General features: G+C 39.5%; 1 protein-coding gene and 1 long non-coding RNA gene across 3 annotated transcripts in view; one reads left to right on the forward strand and one right to left on the reverse strand.

The window, feature by feature from the left end:
* Nucleotides 1-19,485, forward strand: part of CDYL2 (chromodomain Y like 2) — a 59,450-nt gene that overhangs the window by 34,983 nt on the left and 4,982 nt on the right. Inside the window, 3 exon segments of the mRNA XM_065640766.1 lie at nucleotides 5,668-5,885; nucleotides 13,755-13,927; nucleotides 18,552-18,762. Coding sequence (XP_065496838.1) covers nucleotides 5,668-5,885; nucleotides 13,755-13,927; nucleotides 18,552-18,762 — 602 coding nt within the window.
* Nucleotides 1-19,485, reverse strand: part of LOC135991916 (uncharacterized) — a 93,389-nt gene that overhangs the window by 27,377 nt on the left and 46,527 nt on the right. For both annotated transcript variants that reach the window (XR_010606668.1, XR_010606669.1), the window contains exon 3: nucleotides 8,251-8,384. This is a non-coding gene — a long non-coding RNA (uncharacterized LOC135991916). The remainder of the gene's footprint in view (nucleotides 1-8,250; nucleotides 8,385-19,485) is intronic.

The raw sequence follows: 19,485 nt of genomic DNA on the forward strand, positions 1-19,485 counted from the left end.
TGCATTCTCCAAATCCATCACTTCTGTACTTTGTTCTCCTTTCTCCCTTGCATTCTGACCTCCCTGTAGGCAAAAGCAAGAGATCTTTAAATCTCTGCTCAGTTCTCATCTGAAAAACCCACACTCAGCAGCACTTCCAAGGTCAGAAATCTCTCCGGTCTTGCTTTGTGATAACCCAGCACATGCATAGTGCAGACACAAAGAGGAGAGAAGAGTCTACCGAAGGAAGAGCAGACAGAAACTGGTGAAGAAAGGTCAAAATAAAAATACTAGGTTTTTTTCTAATATTGCCCTACTAGCTTGAGAGAAGCCACATTTCCTGATACAGGATTTTGCATCATTTGAAATGTCAAATTGAAGAAACTCGCACTACTCTTCAACAAGCCCAACAGTTTACTGAACTCCCTCGGAATCTACACTCACAGGGAAGTAGCACAGAAGGTGCCAGTGCGGTTCTGCCCTGTGGCCTGTTAGTATCACAAACTCATTTTAAACCGGAGAGATGTCCACTAAAACCAGTCTGAAATTTTAGAAATTCCAAAAGAAGAAAGTTTCAGGGAAAAATGCCCGTTTGTTGAATAACAGGAGTTTTGTTCCAAGCATCTTGGCTTTCAAAACTTTCTCCAAATCTAAGCCAAGATGCCAAGTCTTTGTCCCTCAAGACCGGGAGCAATGTGGCGGCTGCTTGGCAGGACTCCCGCGTTCGGCTCTGAGGCCGCCAGCTGTGCCAGAGGTTTCAGGCTGTCTGCCATCGAGCCTGGAAGCCGAAAGCCCAGCGTGTCCCATCAGCGCTCCCAGGGCTGCCACACACTATGTGCCGAACAACAAGGCAGGCTGGGGGACCTGGGTTTGGCTCCCAGAAGCTGTGGCTCCCGGGCAGCCCCGTGCAGAATCCAATGAAGCAAAGATTTGTGTCGGCTTTGAGACTGGAGCCCAAATGAATGTCAGACTCATTTCACAGCTAAGTGGAAGAGTGCACGGAAAATGTATATAGACATTTTAAGTTGGTCTTGAAGCCTAGATTTGGAAAACTCAAAAATTCACCACAATTTGAAAACCCAGCGGTAGGCCCAGCTCTGCTACCAGCGTTGGCCTATGGTTGAAGGCCTCCAAAACCCATCAACTTGAACCAGTGTTCTTTCATATATAATGAGGTTCAACTACCAGCGTGTTGAACCAAGAAATATAATGAGTAATTTATATCCTATAACTAATCAGAAAACATCTATTATGTTTGTCTATGGTATCCCAGTTCTGTTGAAACAAATAATAGCTATTTAAAAACTAGTTTTTGTTGACTCCTTGAATGGACTTCCACCAGCGTGTTTGGTTTTGTATATACATCCACTTGGGTACAAAATGTTTCCTGCTCAACCTATAGATAAAACTCTCACCCGTAAGCTATTTACCCCAAAAAGATGGCTGTATTCCTACAGATGTATGTACAAAATCATATATGCACCCTAGTGAAGGCCTGGAACCTTGCTGAAGTTGGGACACACCTTTCTTATCAAAACCTCTCTCCTACCTTCTACACATCCCATCATAAGGAGAGCAGAGTCATCTTAATTGACAGCTTTCTAAGGGTCTGCAAGTTGGAAAATGTTGAAAAACTCTGCAGGAGAACATCCACTGATGCTCCCTAGGAGCTAACAGTACCGTTCTTTCGGATGATATTTGTTGTCTTTTGTTATCACATTTCTGTTTCTCTCCAGATATTGTAATTGAGAGCGATTGTTTTGTCAAGTTTCTTGACAGCATCAAAAAACATCCCCTTTTAATTTTCTCTTTCCCTTTTCTACATTGCTCTATTTCTGTACCATCTGCTGAAGAATTTTTGCTTGTCATGTATCAATAACCACTGTTTTTCTTCATTACAAAAATCTTTGTAGTCTCATGGTGCCCTTAATTTAAATACTCTCTATGAACTTAGTCACTGCTTCCTCTTGCTGTTTTAGCTTGTTCTGTTTTATTTATTCTGGAGCAATACTGGCAGTAAAAGACAACCAAATATGTTTGCTTTCTCAGTTTGGATAAAAACTCATTGCTTTTAGATATCTTACAGATGCTCCTTTAGTTGGAGAAGTCTGAAATTATTAGTAAATTATCAACAGAGCACTGCTTTTAAGTATGTACAGTATTTACCATTACCCACAAGAAAGACGGAAAGGAGACACAGAAAGGCTATTGGGAAGCTTGAGGAATGCCAAGCTCTCTTGCCAGAGAGAGTAAGGAGCATGGTTTCTTTCACCTAGAAAAATTAAAGCCCTGACTCTACGGTCCTTTCCATTCAGGACCAATGCATGCTGCTGGCGAAAGGAACGGCGTAGCCCTCCATCCCTCCATATCCTGATCATTATTTCCATCCCGTTCCCTGCATCACTTTTAAGTACTCCTGAGGCTACAAGGTGAACATCGTCTGTTTGAAAACAAACCACAGTTTTGCAGGGTGAGTTCCCAGCCAGAACAGTTCACAGTAATGTGACTCACCTGCCTGGAGTTCCAGCACCGAGACCGTACGTAGGGTGGTGGCACAGAGGCCACGCCACTAAACTCACTGCGATGAAATGCTGAGATGTATCTGAAAACAACAGCAGTTTGAGGTGTTCTCTGCCAGTGGAAGGAGATGGGGAGATCCAAGTCCTCTAAAATGTTGAGTGATATGAGGCTCATTGTGATCTTTTCTCTTTCCTCTCCTGCTCTTTGCCTCGTCTTTTTAGACTATGAATTTCTAACATGTTTTCTGCAATGCCCAGTGTAATGGAGCCCCGGTCTCGGTCTCAGTCTCAATCTGGAGTCTTCAAGCACTTCTAGTACCAACCGCAGCAGCAGTAACATCATTACATGTTATTCCCCTTGACAGGAGTGGAGTACCAGAGGAGAGACAGGGACAGGCAACTAAGATGAAGAGGATTACGAGAATAAAAGAGGCTCCAGTTAGGAGAGGGGGAGGCTGAGGGTGAATATGATCAAAGTTTACAAAATCATCAAGGTCTCAGATGAAGTAAATGCAGAACTGTTGTTCACAAAATCCCTCAATAGCAGAACTAGGGACCACTCACTGAAACTGGTAGAACATCAGATAAAAGCACAGATGAAAGAAAATTCTTCTCTCTGTAGTGGCTACACAACTTCTCAAACTCATACCGCAGGAGGCTGTGGAGACAGACACCATCAACAGGCTCGAAAGGGGATTAGAGAAATCTGAGAAAAGGTCCACAAGTAAATATTGAAGGAAACGGGAAGGATGAATCCTCTCATGTTGCTCTACAACACTTAGGGATGACACCAGGGGAAAGGGCTGCAGAAAGTGGCCAAGCTTGCATTTTCTCATTAAATAGCATCCTTTACTGCTATTCTTGGAGAAGGATTACTAGATGCACCAGTGGTCTGGGAATACCTGAAATTCCCTTAAAAAATACTGTAACTTCTAAATATCAGTGTGGTTTAGATATTCCATAAGTTCTACTGTTGATTAAAAACAAGGTAATAATTAGATTAAACTCCCACTAAAGGAAGGAATATATCCTGCTGTTCTGTTTTCTCTTTGTACTTAGACTGAGCATCAAATACTAGTAAGCCAGTAAACCACATTCAGAGGTACCTAAAGCTTCCTTAGTTAATTTGCGACATCCTTAATTTGTTTGCAGTGCAGTGCGGATTGCTTTGAGAATGCCTCTTTTTTCCTATGGCACAGTCATTTTTCATCCTGACGGAGGAAGGTGCTGTTACCCTCGTGTGTGTGGAGCAGGTGCCAACTATTAACCCGCAAGCAGGGACAACCTGGAGGCTTTGGTGGCTCTAGAGCGAACCCTCGGTACCTCCATCACATCCGTGCAATAGACGTGGTCCGTTGTCTTGGTTTCACTTGAGTGTTGTCTTTGGATTTTGCTGATCATTTCCTCCAGATTATAAGATTAAGCAAGATTACAGGGATGCACAGTATACACTGAAACAACAATTTACTCACTATGTGTTGTTCTGTTAATCCCCCATTATTGGAAATGACACTTTTCTGTTTATGCTTCTCTCGTATCTAATTTAGATCTTTCCTCTGGTTAAATTTCTGTCAGATGGCGTGCAGATAGTTAAAATATTTTATAAGATCTGTAGTTTCTTACATCATATATTTAATTTACAAGCTGGATATATTACTCAAACGAAGAATACAACAAAAAATAAAAATAAAATCATTACTATGAGGCTTTTTGTTGAGCTGGATTATTTGCGTAAATTAATCTTCCAGCATTCACTTACCACCTGTATTTAAAATAGATGTCGCATATTCTTCAACACTAGGTAGATAATCAGTACAGTTAGTCTGACACATCTTCCATTCAGTGGTCATTTGTACCTCTTATTTTATAAGTTCTTTACACTTTGGGGGGAGATTTAACTCTTCACATCTTAGTAGCTTATTGCTGAGTCAAGCAACATAGTAAGGATTGAATAGATAAAAATGCAATATTTAAACATCTGCCTCAGTCAAATAATTAATTTGTTTCAGCATATTATTCCCAACGCTATTAGTTTTCCATTAGTAATTTCACAAGTTGACTTTTGTTTGTAAGAATAGATGCCAAAATATATGCAGTAGCAAAACCTTATGAAAAAGAAGAAAGATGCCATACGAAATTATTCATAACTTTTAAAATTCAAGCACATGGTGATTTCTACACGTGTAGATAATTCTTGTCAAGAAAACAAATTTCATATTCTGCTGGCTTCAAATGATTTTTCTTCAAATTGATGATCTAATGTAATTTGTCAATGTTTGCATTGCACCAGTTAAATCCTTTATTCAGCATCATATAGGTGATACTTTAGATGGTATCTCTTAGCTCTGTTACCTTCATAAACACAGAGCTGAACCATGGTAATCCAAAAGGAGGGTAAGTGATTTGGGTTTAGAGAGCAAACTCTTATGAATTCACCATCCAATTCTATTCATGTCATCCGCTCTTTAAAAATTCCTGGCTATTTGATACCAGAAGCTGGAATGGGTCATCTTTGGCAGGAGTAAAGAATGGGACAAAGGTGTTTTCATTCACTTTTTCTTGGCCTTCCTTAAATATGGCGTATTGTGGACTATGTCTATTTAAACAAAAAACAGATTTGGAAGCTATTTCAATGAACAGAGCAGCTTTAATCTCTGTTCCTCGACAACCTGTCTCTGCCTTACTTTTAATGGCCATAGTGTGAAACATCTGTAATTAGGAATATTGCATAAAAGTCTTGTAAAGGTATTTTCAACATTCCAGCTCACCATTGTTACCAATATTCACCTGTTGCCTATTACCGAGGAACTGCAAACATAAGCAAAGTAATAGGTGACATTTCATACACAGTGTAAGTCAGAATAATCTGTCTTTTAAACCTGATGTACTATTTCTCTCATTTGTTTAAGGAGGAGCGATATCTTTCCTGTCATGGTTCCCTTTTTTCTCCTAATGCTGGATACCTCCCAAAAAGTGCTGCATGTTGGAATATAGAATAATAACAATGGCTTGAGGCCACATTTGACTAGCCAGGCATATTTTTGATTTATCAAATTTATCACATGGAGGCTATTGCAAATACCAAGCTATGTTTAAGTGAATAGAAAGCATCACTCCATTTCTTGGAAGGTATAGATATAATTCTGCTTTGATTCTTTCCATCTGAAAGGTTCGTCTTTGGCCAATGGAAACTTGAATCTACACAGCACTGTGAAAAGGAAACTAGATGGGGAGAAAGATTATGTCTTCGATAAGAGACTAAGATACAGCGTGCGTCAAAACGAAAGTAACTGCCGGTTCAGGGACATTGTAGTCCGGAAAGAAGACGGTTTCACACATATTTTGCTGTCGAGTCAGACTTCAGATAACAATGCACTGACCCCAGAGGTAAGCACGTAGCCGTAAAAGCCAGAAAAGCTATCCTAATGTGTGTGTTATCTTGGAAACATTGCACTTCAACTGGATTTTATGTATTTTTTTTCCTATTTGATAATCTTAGAAAAGAAATATGGAGTTCAGATATATCTTTTTCATGCTTGGGATTCCTATCAAAAACAATGTGAAGGAAATTAATTTTTAGTTTACATGTCTGAAACCAAAAATTAGAAGTAAAGAAAGGAATGGCAGAGTCAGTATTTCCAGCATGGAGTTGTGTGAAGCAGTTTTTCACATGTTCAAGTTACTGATATTTACTATCCTTAGGAGAAATATGGTCTCTTTTCACTTTATTAATTTAAATAGTGCTCCAGTCGTTGCATACGGAGAATTTCAGGCTATAACCTGAGACAGTAATTTTACAAGTATATCTTGATCCCTAATTGCTTTTTCTCTGAATCACTTCATGAGTCTTTATTTATGAAATCTGAACCAATTAGGGCCTCTATTCTCAGCTGAATTACATAAAGTCATACAACATATAAATGATATTAATGAATTCCCTTGTTCCAAACATTATACCCTTAAGGTCAGACTTGGACTTGTAGCTTGTACTACACCTGTGTATATACATGGTACATATATATTGTACATATATGGGTCACTGGAGGGCTGAGCAGCTTTTCCTTCCACTCCCTGTGATCCCAGCACAGTGGGTGGCAATGCCCAGCGGTACCTGCCCCGTGTCAGAAGAAAAGGGGCGTCAGTACCTGCCTGCACCAGGGTGTGTGTCCTGGAGAACAGAGGACTCGCTTGAGCTCTGCTCCACATGGGCAGCGATGGCCTGATGGAAAGGGGTCACCATAGACAGGAGAGGAAACAAGGAGCTGCCTCCCTGCACCACTTTTGTGTGTCCTGAGCGTTCTGCAGGCAAAGTTCCTCTGTGAGCTGCCCGTTGGGCAGAGCTCTGCCATTTCTGGCCTCCAGACACACCAGTGCCGCTCTGCCTTACACAGTAACTTCAAGATAAGAGTGTATGAAATAATCAGTTTGAGCAGATTGTAGCTTTGAGGAATTATTTTATTCAATAAGAAACTGAATAACTTTGAAATTAATTACTTAGAATGAGTTTCAGATAAAACCACTGGCAGGTGTGATGGGCTGTAAATTTGACTCCTTGCCAAATGCACACGTACACATGAACATCGATGCCCAGAACAATGCTAAACTGGTAAAACTGTTGGTACATAGCTTTTATCACTCCAAGTTTTTAAACTATATGAAATTTAAAAGCACTATCTTGGTAATTAACACAGAACACTAAACACCTACTTTTAATACAAATTCCTTAAAATGCATCAGATTGCACCCTCAGCAGGTTTGCTGACACCACCAAGCTGTACGGTGCGGTGGGCACTCTGGATGTCATCCAGAGGGACCTTGACAGGCTTGAGAGGTGCGCCCGTGCGAACCTCGGGAAGCTGAGCAAGGCCAAGTGCAAGGTCCTGCACATGGGCCAGGGCAATCCCAAGCATAAATACAAGCTGGGCCGAGAATGGACTGACAGTTGTCCTGAAGAGAAGGACTTGGGGCTGTTGGTTGATGAGAAGCTCAACATGAGCCAGCAATGTGCACTTGCAGCCCAAAAAGCCAGTGGTGTCCTGGGCTGCATCAAAAGGAGCATGGCCAGCAGGTCGAGGGGGGTGATTCTGCCCCTCTCCTGTGCTCTGGTGAGACTCCACCTGCAGTGCTGAATCCACCTCTGGGGTCCCCAGCATAAGATGGACGTGGACCTGTTGGTACAAGTCCAGAGGAGGCCACAAAAATAATCAGAAGGCTGGAGCACCTCTGCTATGAGGACAGGCTGAGAGAGTTGGGGTTGTTCAGCCTGGAGAAGGCTCCGGGTAGACCTTACAGCAGCCTCCTAATATCTAAAAAGGACCTACACGAAAGCTGGAGAGGGACCTTTTACAAGGGCATGTAGTGATAGGACAAGGGGTAATGGCTTTAAACTGAGAGTAGACTTAGATCAGATATAAGGAAGAAATTCTTCCCCACAAGGGTGGCGAGGCCCTGGCACAGGCTGCCCAGAGAAGCTGTGGATGCCCCATCCCTGGGAGCGTTCCAGGCCAGGCTGGACGGGGCTCTGAGCAACCCGGCCCAGTGGAAGATGTCCCTTCCAGGGCAGTGGGGTTGGAATCAGATGAACTCGAAGGTCCCTTCCAACCCAAACCTTTCTATGATTCTACGAAATCCATCATTCCATCCATGTATTAATCACCACCAACTGACACTGCAGGTAATTTAAACAAAGAGCTCGAGGGCCTGAAAAAGTAGGAAATCAAGGCCATACAATGTTCAGGCTGAACTGACATACCTTTCCATTGCTGGCTGTGCTGTTCCACATCAGCGTTCAAATGCTCTAACTAGTGAATTAATTCAGGCTCTTCACATCTGCCAAACCAATCCGTTTCATTCTTCGAAAATTTTCAATATGCCGGGAACCCACCCCTGTGGAAGAAGAGACGATAACTATATAATAGTCCTCTTCTTGCATCACTGGCATAAACTATTTCTAGAACCTTTATTAAAGCTCACTCGAAAACCATTAAATACATGTTTGAAAAATACATTGCCAACCAGGAATTAATCAAGGTAATGAGTTCTCCACATGGAGATTGTCTGTTTAAAACTCATCCAGGCTGAGAGCAATTGAAAGCTCCTGCCCTCTGAAGGCGCTCGCTGGCAAATACCAAACAGCTTCTCTGTGTTGGCCCAGGCTGCAGCCCAGGACCATTCCCACCACAAAATCCAGCACCTCCAGTATTGGCGATCCCACATCCTCGCTAGCAATTACAGCAAAAATACAAAGAGCTGAAAGGAGGAATATGTTGATTGCCTTGTCCCCGCAGTTTGTCACCCATAGCCCTAGGTGAGACAAGCTGACAGAGTATTTTGGGAACATTTACAACATTTACAGTTTTGATGCCTTTTATTACCAGTGAAAATAGAAAGTACAAACACAAAATTCCTACAAAATGAAGAAAGTGTGTTTCATTTGTCAAAAGAAATGCTAACTTCAAGGTTTATTAGACATTCAGTAAATTATGTTTTCCAAATAGTAAATGATTAATTAACTCAGAGCAGGTCTACTTGGTGTGGTTAAAATAGTGGTCTAGTTATTCTTGGCCTTCTATGTTAGGAAAAAAAGAAAAGGTGTGCACTGCCCACAGTCATTATAAAATTAAGCTTATATAAAATCACTCTCACTCCTAAATAACCAGCCCTGCTTCCCTTTGTGCTTTATCTTAATCTTCAGATGAAATTTAATAGTTTTGTTCAACCACTGGCCTCTGCTATTTATGCTACTTTAATTAAAATAACAAAGAACTTATTTATATCAAAAAAAAAAAAAAGGAAGAAAAAGAAAAGCTTAAAGAAGTCTACATGAATCTTCATCATATGGTTTTGGGAACCACATCACACCTCTGGGTGTGTGCAGGTGATTTTAGCATGAAATGCGCCGATGCTCCTTCCAGCAGCATTTGCACTGATTGAACTTGGCTCAGTGCCACTCTAGTAATGGAGTTTTTTCTACAAAAATGTCCAGGGCACTATAGAAATTCTTTCTTATGTTTTACAAGGCCTTATAAAACTTCCAAGCCAGTGTCATGAAACAGCACAGCTTGTTTTTATTGCAGTGGCTTAGGCTTGGTACTTTTAAATTAATTTCTAAAATAGATATGTAAAATATTTCAGCATTAGAAATTCCATTAGGGCATTTTCTCTCATGGGTCTTTTGCTGCTTCTGAAGTTCATTCTCCAATGATGATATTGCCATTTTAACTCGGTACGTCTCAAGGATACAAATTCTGTGTCAAACTTAAGGTTAAATGGATCCATCTGCTGTTTTTACTTTACGCTGTTAATAGAGCTAGGAATGAATATTCCTCTGAATTAAAAGCAAAACATACCCTAAACAGCTAATGTTTCCATTGAAGATAGAACTACCTCAGGTACACTTCTCATACAAAAGAATCGAGTTTCAAATTTCTAGCCATGAGAATTACGGGGTTTGAAGTTCTCCCAGCTGCATTTTGCAGCACTGGTTTGCCTTCCCTCTTCCGTACTTACAACCCTTCCTAACCTAAAAAAAAAAAAAAAAAAAAAGGAAGGAAAAAAAAAAAAAAAAGAGGCAGGTACAAGTTTACTGTTATCTGTATTTTTGCTCTCATACAAAGAAATGGTGAGTTTTGGCCAGGACTTCTGCCTGAAACCACCTTATAGGTTCCTAAGTCTTTTATTTATCAAACAGAAAGGACTCGGAATCTGTTTGCACAAAGAGTCAGTGACGAACACAAAGTGTATTTGTGTAAAGCGGTAAAATAGTGGAAGAGGTTCTAAGAACAACTGAATGTCCTTAAAGTTTTGTTTTACTGTAATATTTCCAGAATATTTACCTTTAAGAGTATCAAGAGTGAATCCTTAGAGATTCAGAGAAGTTAACCTTCTAAACTAGTATGTCTATTTATATGAACAAGAGACTTCTGTTCAATATACTTTGTGTAATTATGGTGATAAATTTCCAGCTCTCTGATTTCCCCAGAATGTAAGCAATGTTAAAAAGCAAAGGGCACCAAATGCCTTTTAAAATTTCCTACGTCCAGTGAAAGGCATTAAAATAAGCTCTTAGAAGTTTAATGAACTTTTAAAACATTTTATGTTTATTTTGCTATATGAGGTGTCCTGTTAAAGAAATAACCAGCTTATTTTCTTGACAGCATTAAAAAAATAAGCAACTTTTGAGAAAGTGATAATTTTATCATATATTTGGGTTCCAATAAAACAGTAAGTGAAGCTTTAGGCCTGGTCTAAATTTATAATCCGATAGATTATCGTAAGTAAAATAACTGGTCCGTACTGTTTTGTAAATACTTCCTCAGAAATTTTAGTCCAATGCATTAGAATAGGAATACTGTCCCCAGGATTGAAAATTACCTGAAAGACCATGAAAAAGCTAATTTAAAAAAGCATGGAACTGGAGAATACTGCTATGAAGCCCTGCAAATAGTAATATTAGGTCTGGTCCACTAGAGAAAGTAAAATCTAATTGGACAAATGCCGTGGTTATACCAAGATGAGGGAAGGTTTAAGGACTATGGAAGAGAGAAAAAGAATAGGGAATCTGACAAAGAAATGTAAATAAAGACAGGTAGTATCCCTATATTTCCATTAAATGGAAATTTGTGCCCAAAACAAGACAGCAGTCTTGACCTAAGATTATATTTAGTTTACAATACTGCAGTTTAATACGCAGTTCTGCAACCCCACAGGCAAGCCATCTTCTTATCTTTATTTTATTGTTAGTAGCTTTCCTATAACCATGTAAACATCTGCAGAGAAATCCTCACATGCAGATGATCAGTGAGGAAACCCCGGTGACGAGATGACCAGGTGAACGTGGGACAGCACCAGCAAAGGCATCGTGGCACAAAACAAGGGAGTTAGAACTGACTTGGCTGGCATTGGTGTATTCCAGTGAGCCTCCGAGCGCCTTTTGATGGTAAAGCTAATGACAAACTTACAGATATTTTTTTTAAAAAGTACTTTTTGGAGCCTGAAAACACCGATACATTATGGTTTCCTGGTTTCTGATATGGTTTTGCTAGAAACTAGTGGAGCAGTGGAAATCAGTTTCCGCTCTTGCTCAAAAATACCATCCAAGATCCTGTCAAAGCCTTCCCATTTTCAACTATATCGGAGAAGTCAATTCCTAATAATGGACTTTTAATATCACCCTCTCCAAAACACTGAAAAACCAGTGACAGCACAATATTGGGTTTTCCTACAAGTCATATAATCTCTGCTCAAAAATTCAGTATATTTTTAGATGGCTTTAGCCGTCCACATCAATGAGGGGCAAGATAAAAAAGAGACGGTTTTGTAAGGGTAATGATGCGTTTGAAGGACAGCAGTGGTGACATCAAAGAGCTGGTACATACACAAATAGCACTGCAGGAAGGAGAACAGTGAGGAAACCTGCTGAATGGAGCATCCTATCAAGGCACCATATTTAAAGCAACGCTCCTCATTGTACAGAAAAATGTTTGACTGGTGTTCTCTGATATTACTTATACACCCTCCCTAAGAAAGAGCAGATTTTGAGAACACTTCAAGCAAACTAGTAGGACAATCTGGCATTCACACGGAACTAGGAAAATCAAAATATGTATGGGTTTTTTTTCTTCTAACATCTACCACCTTCTAAAGTTTCCTTCTTAACTTTGAACAGAGGTTTTAGGTGGCTTTTTCCCTTGTTTCCCCTTTACAAAACGTGTGGGTTTGCTGGTTTTACCAGCCGAGGGCTGAGACAGCCCCTGAGACTCTGCGAATAAACAGTTCTTGTAAAATCACCGATGACATTTTTGTACCTGCACAAGAATTTCAAATATGCTTCCAAATTCTGCTGCTTTTAATTACTTCACTTCCACCCACTGTCACATGCTCGGTATTACAGGCGTTTTGAAGTGCACATGTAAAAGTGAAGCATCCCAAAGTTCACCACCTGCTTCTCCTGTCCCAGTCTCAGGAGCAACCATTTTTACACAGGTACCATCGCACGGCGTGATTTGAATATATGAGTTCAAGCTTGGGCTCACAAGCCGCAGGATTTCTAATAAAAGGCTGCCTAGGATGGTATAAAGAAAACTTCTGTGTTCAGGGACAGTTCTTAAATAAGGGACTTCAGAGATGTACAGAATTTTTGGAAAGTAGTGAACAAAAGTAACTCCAAGCTTAAAATCTTCGGGTTTTTTCTGTCACGCGGAAACCATGTTTAATCCCCCAACCACATTTTGCTGTCTTATAGCTAAGTTTACACTAACAGCAAATCTTTCAGTGCAAAAGAGAAAAATTGGACTCAACAAGACCCTGTGTATGAGAAGTACTTGGACACATGAGTATGTTTAAGCACAGGAGGTGTCCCACTAGATGAATTCATGGCCTGACTTCAGGAGCAGCAAATCGCTAAATAGAAGAGAAGAATCTCAAATGGCCAAAATCACTTCCAGCTCACTGCTATGCTGAATTGTGACCAAACAACAAGTTGCCCGTCAGAAGTTTATGAAATAGTATTTCCTTTTAAAAATCATTAGAAAACCAATTCTGCTCAGATGAAAGGCCATTTTCTTACAATATCAGCAGCTCAGTTCTATACAGATTTTGATTAAGTTTGATTTATGGTGCAATTAATATCTTGATCCAGTTGTAAATCAGAGTGTAAAAATGTCTCTCAAGTGGCTTTTTTTGCTCTAATTTCTGTAGACTTTAACAGTATCACTGACCACTGAAAAATGAATAATAGATTTGTCATGTTGATGTATATGATGTCTTCTTGTCCTGCCTTGCTCTGGTTCAAGTCATATAAACCAAAGTAGTTGAAGAACTGAAAACTGGGTTTTACAGATTTTGGTTACAACCTGTTGAGGTTAATAGGCTATTGTTGTGATAACTTTGTTGCAGAGGACACAGTGATGCACACAGAATATACACGATGAAAATTAAAAAGTGATATTTGGAATTATTAAATTGCAATCAAATAGCTTAAGCTAGCTAGAATTTCCCACAGAATAAGCAAAGAACAGCCAAGTTCTAAAAACGCTTTGAATAAGCATCTACAAAGCATTTCCAAATACAAAATACTTTGTAAACTCTCAGTGTTTTCATTCTAAGTATATTAAAATTATATAAATATTTATCATTGATGTAAGTATTAATAGTGCCAAAAATTTAAGTCTCTCAAAATCAATAAGGTTTGTAAAACTAGGGCAATGATATTGCAACGGCATGCATGTCGAATTGTTTACTTTTCTTTATCCACAGATCATGAAGGAAGTTCGGAGAGCATTGTGCAATGCATCAGCTGATGACAGTAAACTCTTACTTCTCAGCGCAGTGGGAAGTGTATTCTGTAGTGGCCTAGATTACTCATATTTAATTGGCAGGTTATCCAATGACAGAAGAAAGGAAAGCACTAGGATTGCAGAAGCTATAAGGTGACCCAAGCTTACCTATGATCTCTAAATTATGAAATGCAGTGTGTGATTATAAAGATATTTATCAGGTCCAAACATGTTGTATATGTAAGTGTTGATTGTATTCTAATTATAGTCCTACAAATTTGTTTAGTAAGAAGAACCTTGGACCTTTCCATATGAGAAAAGAAAGCACATTTATTCCAGTGCTAATATCCATAGGGATTTATTTTATTCCACTTCTCTGTATTTAATATTTCAAATCATTCCTCCAAATTCAAATACAACTTTGTTGTTGTTTTTCCAAATTGGCTATTGGTTCATGTTCTGAAGTGGTTTCTGAAAGGCAGATATTTTACTTGTTTTAATGTTCGTCATTTTAATGATTTTCAGTACAAATGGGAATCCATGGTTTACTCATATTCTGTTGGAACAGCAATCTGCCACTGTATTTCAGAACCTTATTAGAAGGGTCTCCATTCTTTTTCTTAAACTTGAATTATTTAATATATATGTAAATATAGTTTTATTTTCATAACTAAAATGTGAGTTTCCATATATATATATCACACTACCTTAATAGAAATCCAGGGTTTGTGACATGCAGTCTATGAATCAATCTGCACAATACATCACCAAATATTTCCATTCTCCACAAGTTATACTTCATACATATTTGGCAGATCTTCCAGTATAAACCAACATTACCCCATTAAACCAATGGTATTTCACCAGTGTGTACCAGGAGAGAGTTTGGCCCCTTTTTTTTCCCCCACTCTCTACAAATAAATATTATTCTTCTGAGAGCTTCAAAACTTTATGCAACAATTCTATGAAGGAATATTAAAGGATTTGTTTTACAACAGATCTATTTTTCGGATATATTAGTATAACAAAAGATCAGGTTTATTTGTTACATGATGTATTAACCACCAGTTATCTTGGTTACAACAATTGCAGATCAGTTTGGATTCTCAGTTTGATACTTTTGAAATTCTCAAAGTAGTAATTATTTTGAAAGAATTTTAAATGTACTTCTTAACTATAATAATTTATGACCTGTTTTAAAGATGCTGGCTATGCTTGAATATCATGTAGTGATATTTTAAAAAAGAGAAACCCATTGAAGGACACATCCTATTTTATACTTTTTTTTAACATGAGGGATCTTTAATAATGTGGAACCAAAAACAATGCGAGGGAAGAAAATCACTATTCTTGTTTGAAAACACAGGCACACTCACACTCCATTAGAAGCTACAAATTTAATATGATTCATGTAAATATTGTGTAAAGAGGTATTGTTATATATGTATACATTTATCTACATACCTTTAATATACAGGCATACTTATCAATTCAACAGCTAAATGAGTATGAGCCAGACTATGATACTCAGTTTTTCCATCCCTGGACTCACAGAACACTCTTGAAACACTGGTACAATGTACTGCTCCTTGTCAAGACTGTCGGTTTCAGGCCCACTGGAAACAGATTTTTATTATACTTCTGGAAACAATACAGTACATTTTCCATTTAGCACTCTCTGTGCTTTCTGTGAACAAAGGACTCAACCCATGGAAAATATACTGTAATAAGAGCAGAAAAAAATGTACACTTCGCTTTTTGAGTGGTTAGGATGTCCTAAAACACATGAATGGATCTCTGCCTCCACTGCTTTGCATCGAGTTAGACTTGTATCAAAATGAAATTACTATCTTGATTACTGTGTGTTTCCACTTTCTACAGTGTGCATCTCCTATACTGATCCCAAGTTAAAACTGAAGTCGAAATATCCATCGAATCTCATCTCACGTGAATGATTTATTCCTTTGCCCCTGTCCCTTGGGGCTTGCAGCTCACAGACATGCAGCACCGCAGCTTCCTCAGGTGCTGACCACAGATCCATCACCTGAGCTGCCATCATCTGCCATGTATCCGGCATTGTGCTATCAGAGCAGGGAAGGGGCAGACAGACAGACAGACAGACTGCCCTGCAGCTGTGGCTTACACAGCCCTGCAATCAGAAGACTCACTGGAAGGCACTGGCATTCCCGGCACCAGGCTCCCTTGTCACATCATCAGTTGGGCATAGTTACGCGACCCAATACATAAAATTCTGGGTATGCTCAGAAGAAAACGAAGGACAACTTGACTTGCTTAACTTCTTTATACCCTTTGACGTACTTAAGAGCAGCAAGACCTCTGCAATGATGCCGAGGTATCTGAGCATCCCAAAGTGTATTCGATGGTCAGCTTCCCGGTTATCCTCTTGCAAACCCAAAAGTCTTCTGCATATGACATTTTTCCTGTCTTTGAGCTTCTGCCTCTGCTGTGCAACAACAGTTACAATTCTAAGTCCTTTTCAAAGACTCCCTTGAATTGAAACAAGGATCTTCTACCCCAGAAACTACATGTGTGAACTTACGGTTCAGAGACACTGAAACACCCCAGGTTCTGGGTACAAAGACAAGTCACTGAAACAAAAAATGTTCCAAACAGGGAACGCGGTCAAGTGGAGTGCTGGACACTGCAGCTTCTGTAGACCAAATGCAGGCATTTGTTACCCTCATAAGCTCCCAGTATTTCAGCCTTCCACTCCATCCCATAGGTGTCATGTTCCATACCCATCCATTGTACCATCCTCTCCTCATGACAGAGGCTCACCGTGTCTTCTCAATGTCCTGTTCCCATCTCTCCCCATCTCCAGGTCCTCCCTTCTTTGCTCACTCATATGAAGATTTCACGTTTCCTTCAGCCCTTCCCCTCCATTACTGTGTTCTGCTTTGTTCTTCGTCCCCATCATCCAACCATTTTCTCTCCACATCCCTAATTGCTTTTCCATATTCACTCCAGTCCCATTTATCACCACATGCCTCCTGCTTTTCTCCACAACACTCTTTTCTTCTGCCTCCACATGATCCCCAGACCTGCTGCCACCACTTACCCACAGTTTTTTATTTTCCCTATCATTCGTCACATCCCTCTTCCCATCTTGGAAGGCTTACTTGCTGAACTACTAAGGTTCTCAAAACTCTGGAATTAATCAGGTGCAGTGATCCACAGTCATTACTCAACCGTAAACAACAGAAGAAATAACGAGATAAGGGAGCAGCATTTCTTCTGCAAACAAAAATGAACCACAACTCTCCTTAACCCTGCTAATCCTCTAGAAAGAAATGGTCTTGAACAGACAAATAGGGTGTTCCTTATTTCACTGTCTTTGTCTTGCCTCCGATCTTCTGTTTTATTACTCACTGTGTGAACAGAGCTGCATCAATTCCCGCAAGTCACTATCTTCCCGTGGTCGAAAATCCACTCTTACTAGATGGCCTGAAAACCAGACCTCATTCATTGAACATTTAATACTGGGTCACCTCAAACTCTTCGTTTTCATTTAAAATATGGCCAATGCCCCTGCACTTCAGTCCAATAAAATACTTATCTTCGGTACATTTTCCATTTTTGCCAAGTCATCCCTCTGACCCGCAAGGCACAGCTCCTGTTCTCAGATACCGAAACCTCGGTCTTTTTGACCTCAGGGAGAAAGTTGCAACTCATCAAAGGGCATGTTTGACAAAATGTTCTTTCCTAAAATCTGTCAGCAAAGATGCACTCTGGATCTAATAAATACCCAGTGCAGGAACAGAATCTCATCTTTTGTTTTTAATTTGATTTATAAATTTCTCTTTTCTAAAGTAATTGAGCATCTCTTTTGCCTCCATATACCTGCTATGCACTGAGCTGCTGGAGCCCATAATTTGCCCACAATTACACTCATGCTTTTCCCTAATTGGTGTACAGGCTGTTCCATTCAACAGATGTCTTTCTGCAGTTGCTGGTAGGTAACATTTAAAATACCTCCTCATTACACAGAATTTAACATGTTCTTGTTCATTCATCCGGATGAATCCGATCGCATTTACTTCCCCTTTAATTCCCATCGCTTCACATTTGTAGGCAGGCAGGGGCATCTACTTTGTTACGTCTTTGCCGAAGACATTTGCAATGAAGACCCAACAGATCACTCACCTAATTCTTTCCCTATTCAGACATTTCTCTCTCTGACTCCCCTTTGTGGGTCTTGTTCTTTCCACTGGTGTGCCATAAACATTCACTGTCTCCCAATCCATTGATGGGACTTCCAGCATCCTTTGCATAGGATCTTTAAGAGAACTTTTTGAAAGAATTAAATATTCCCCAATCCACCTGGGAGTTTCCTGTCTTTCACACTAGAATATGTCCATCAGTTTAGCCAAACCAGATCATCAGAGTCCGTACTCACCATTGTGGAACAAACTGAGATAAGCTGTGTGTACAGACTCACGAGTTACTGGTCCAGAAGTAAAACTAAACCCAACCAAACCATTCTGCAAAAAGTACAAGAGTCAGTTCATATACAACATATACAAAATTATTTAATATCCCAGGTCCTCAGAAAGCTTAAATAACTAAATATAAGCAAAATTTTCCATGTGCAAACTAGAAAGTATCTTGCAATTCTGACCTCATAAAACTCAGCCCATGGCATTTTTTTTGTTCATCTGTGGTTCTGATTTGTTTTCAGATTAAGTACTTTAAGCTTGGGTATTTATTTAAGTGTAACTTCTGTATTCAAGATCTTTCTTTTATTTTTGTATTTTAGGGATTTTGTAAAAGCTTTTATTCAATTTAAGAAGCCAATTGTGGTTGCTATCAACGGCCCTGCTCTTGGGTTAGGAGCTTCTATTTTACCCCTGTGCGATATCGTTTGGGCAAGTGAGAAGGCATGGTTTCAGACACCATACGCAACAATCCGACTCACTCCGGCTGGCTGCTCATCATATACATTCCCGCAAATTCTGGGTGTTGCACTGGTAAGGTTTTCCACCTGAAATTGCTGAAGAACCTTTCTTAAATTCATGCTCTTCTTTCTCCCTTTAAAAAGTAAAACAGAAAACAACTGTTTCTCTTGATTGTCATGAATGGAAATGAAACCTGTGGGAAGTTCATGTAATCCCTACCAATTTCTTATCACAAAATGACCTCAGAATTCAATATATTACACATGCTGTGTACAGGAAAGGTTGAACACAGATTGAAAAAGCAAAGATTGTCAAGATCATGGAAGAAATGCATTAGCAGAATAATGTTGCAGAGCACTTTTCTATATTGTGTTAGGACTGTGCAGTAAAAGAGCAAGATACTGCTCTCCTATCTCTAAAGACAATCCATAATGATTCCAGTAAGGTTACTTAGTTTTTACCAGTATAACAAAGCAGAGTTTGCCCCACAAAGTATTTTGTACTAAGTTCCATGACTCTTGGCACAGTATCACTATATCACTGACAGTTACTCTGGTAAAATCAGCGATACAGATTCATCACGCATGCCAGCACATTTCCCTTAAATGAAACCCATGCTGTGCTCTGGCCACCTGCACAATCCCTAAATAGCTACTGAAACTCCTTTTTTAAAGTATTTTGCGGTATGGAAAGATAGAGGATGCCATTTGTAAATTTAATCTTGATAAAAACAGGCAACTTAGGGAAAATGTTTTAAGGGAATTATAACCCAAGATCACAGATAATCTTTTGGTT

The sequence above is a fragment of the Caloenas nicobarica genome, chromosome 9 (assembly GCF_036013445.1).
Source record: "Caloenas nicobarica isolate bCalNic1 chromosome 9, bCalNic1.hap1, whole genome shotgun sequence".
NCBI classification, from domain to species: domain Eukaryota; kingdom Metazoa; phylum Chordata; class Aves; order Columbiformes; family Columbidae; genus Caloenas; species Caloenas nicobarica.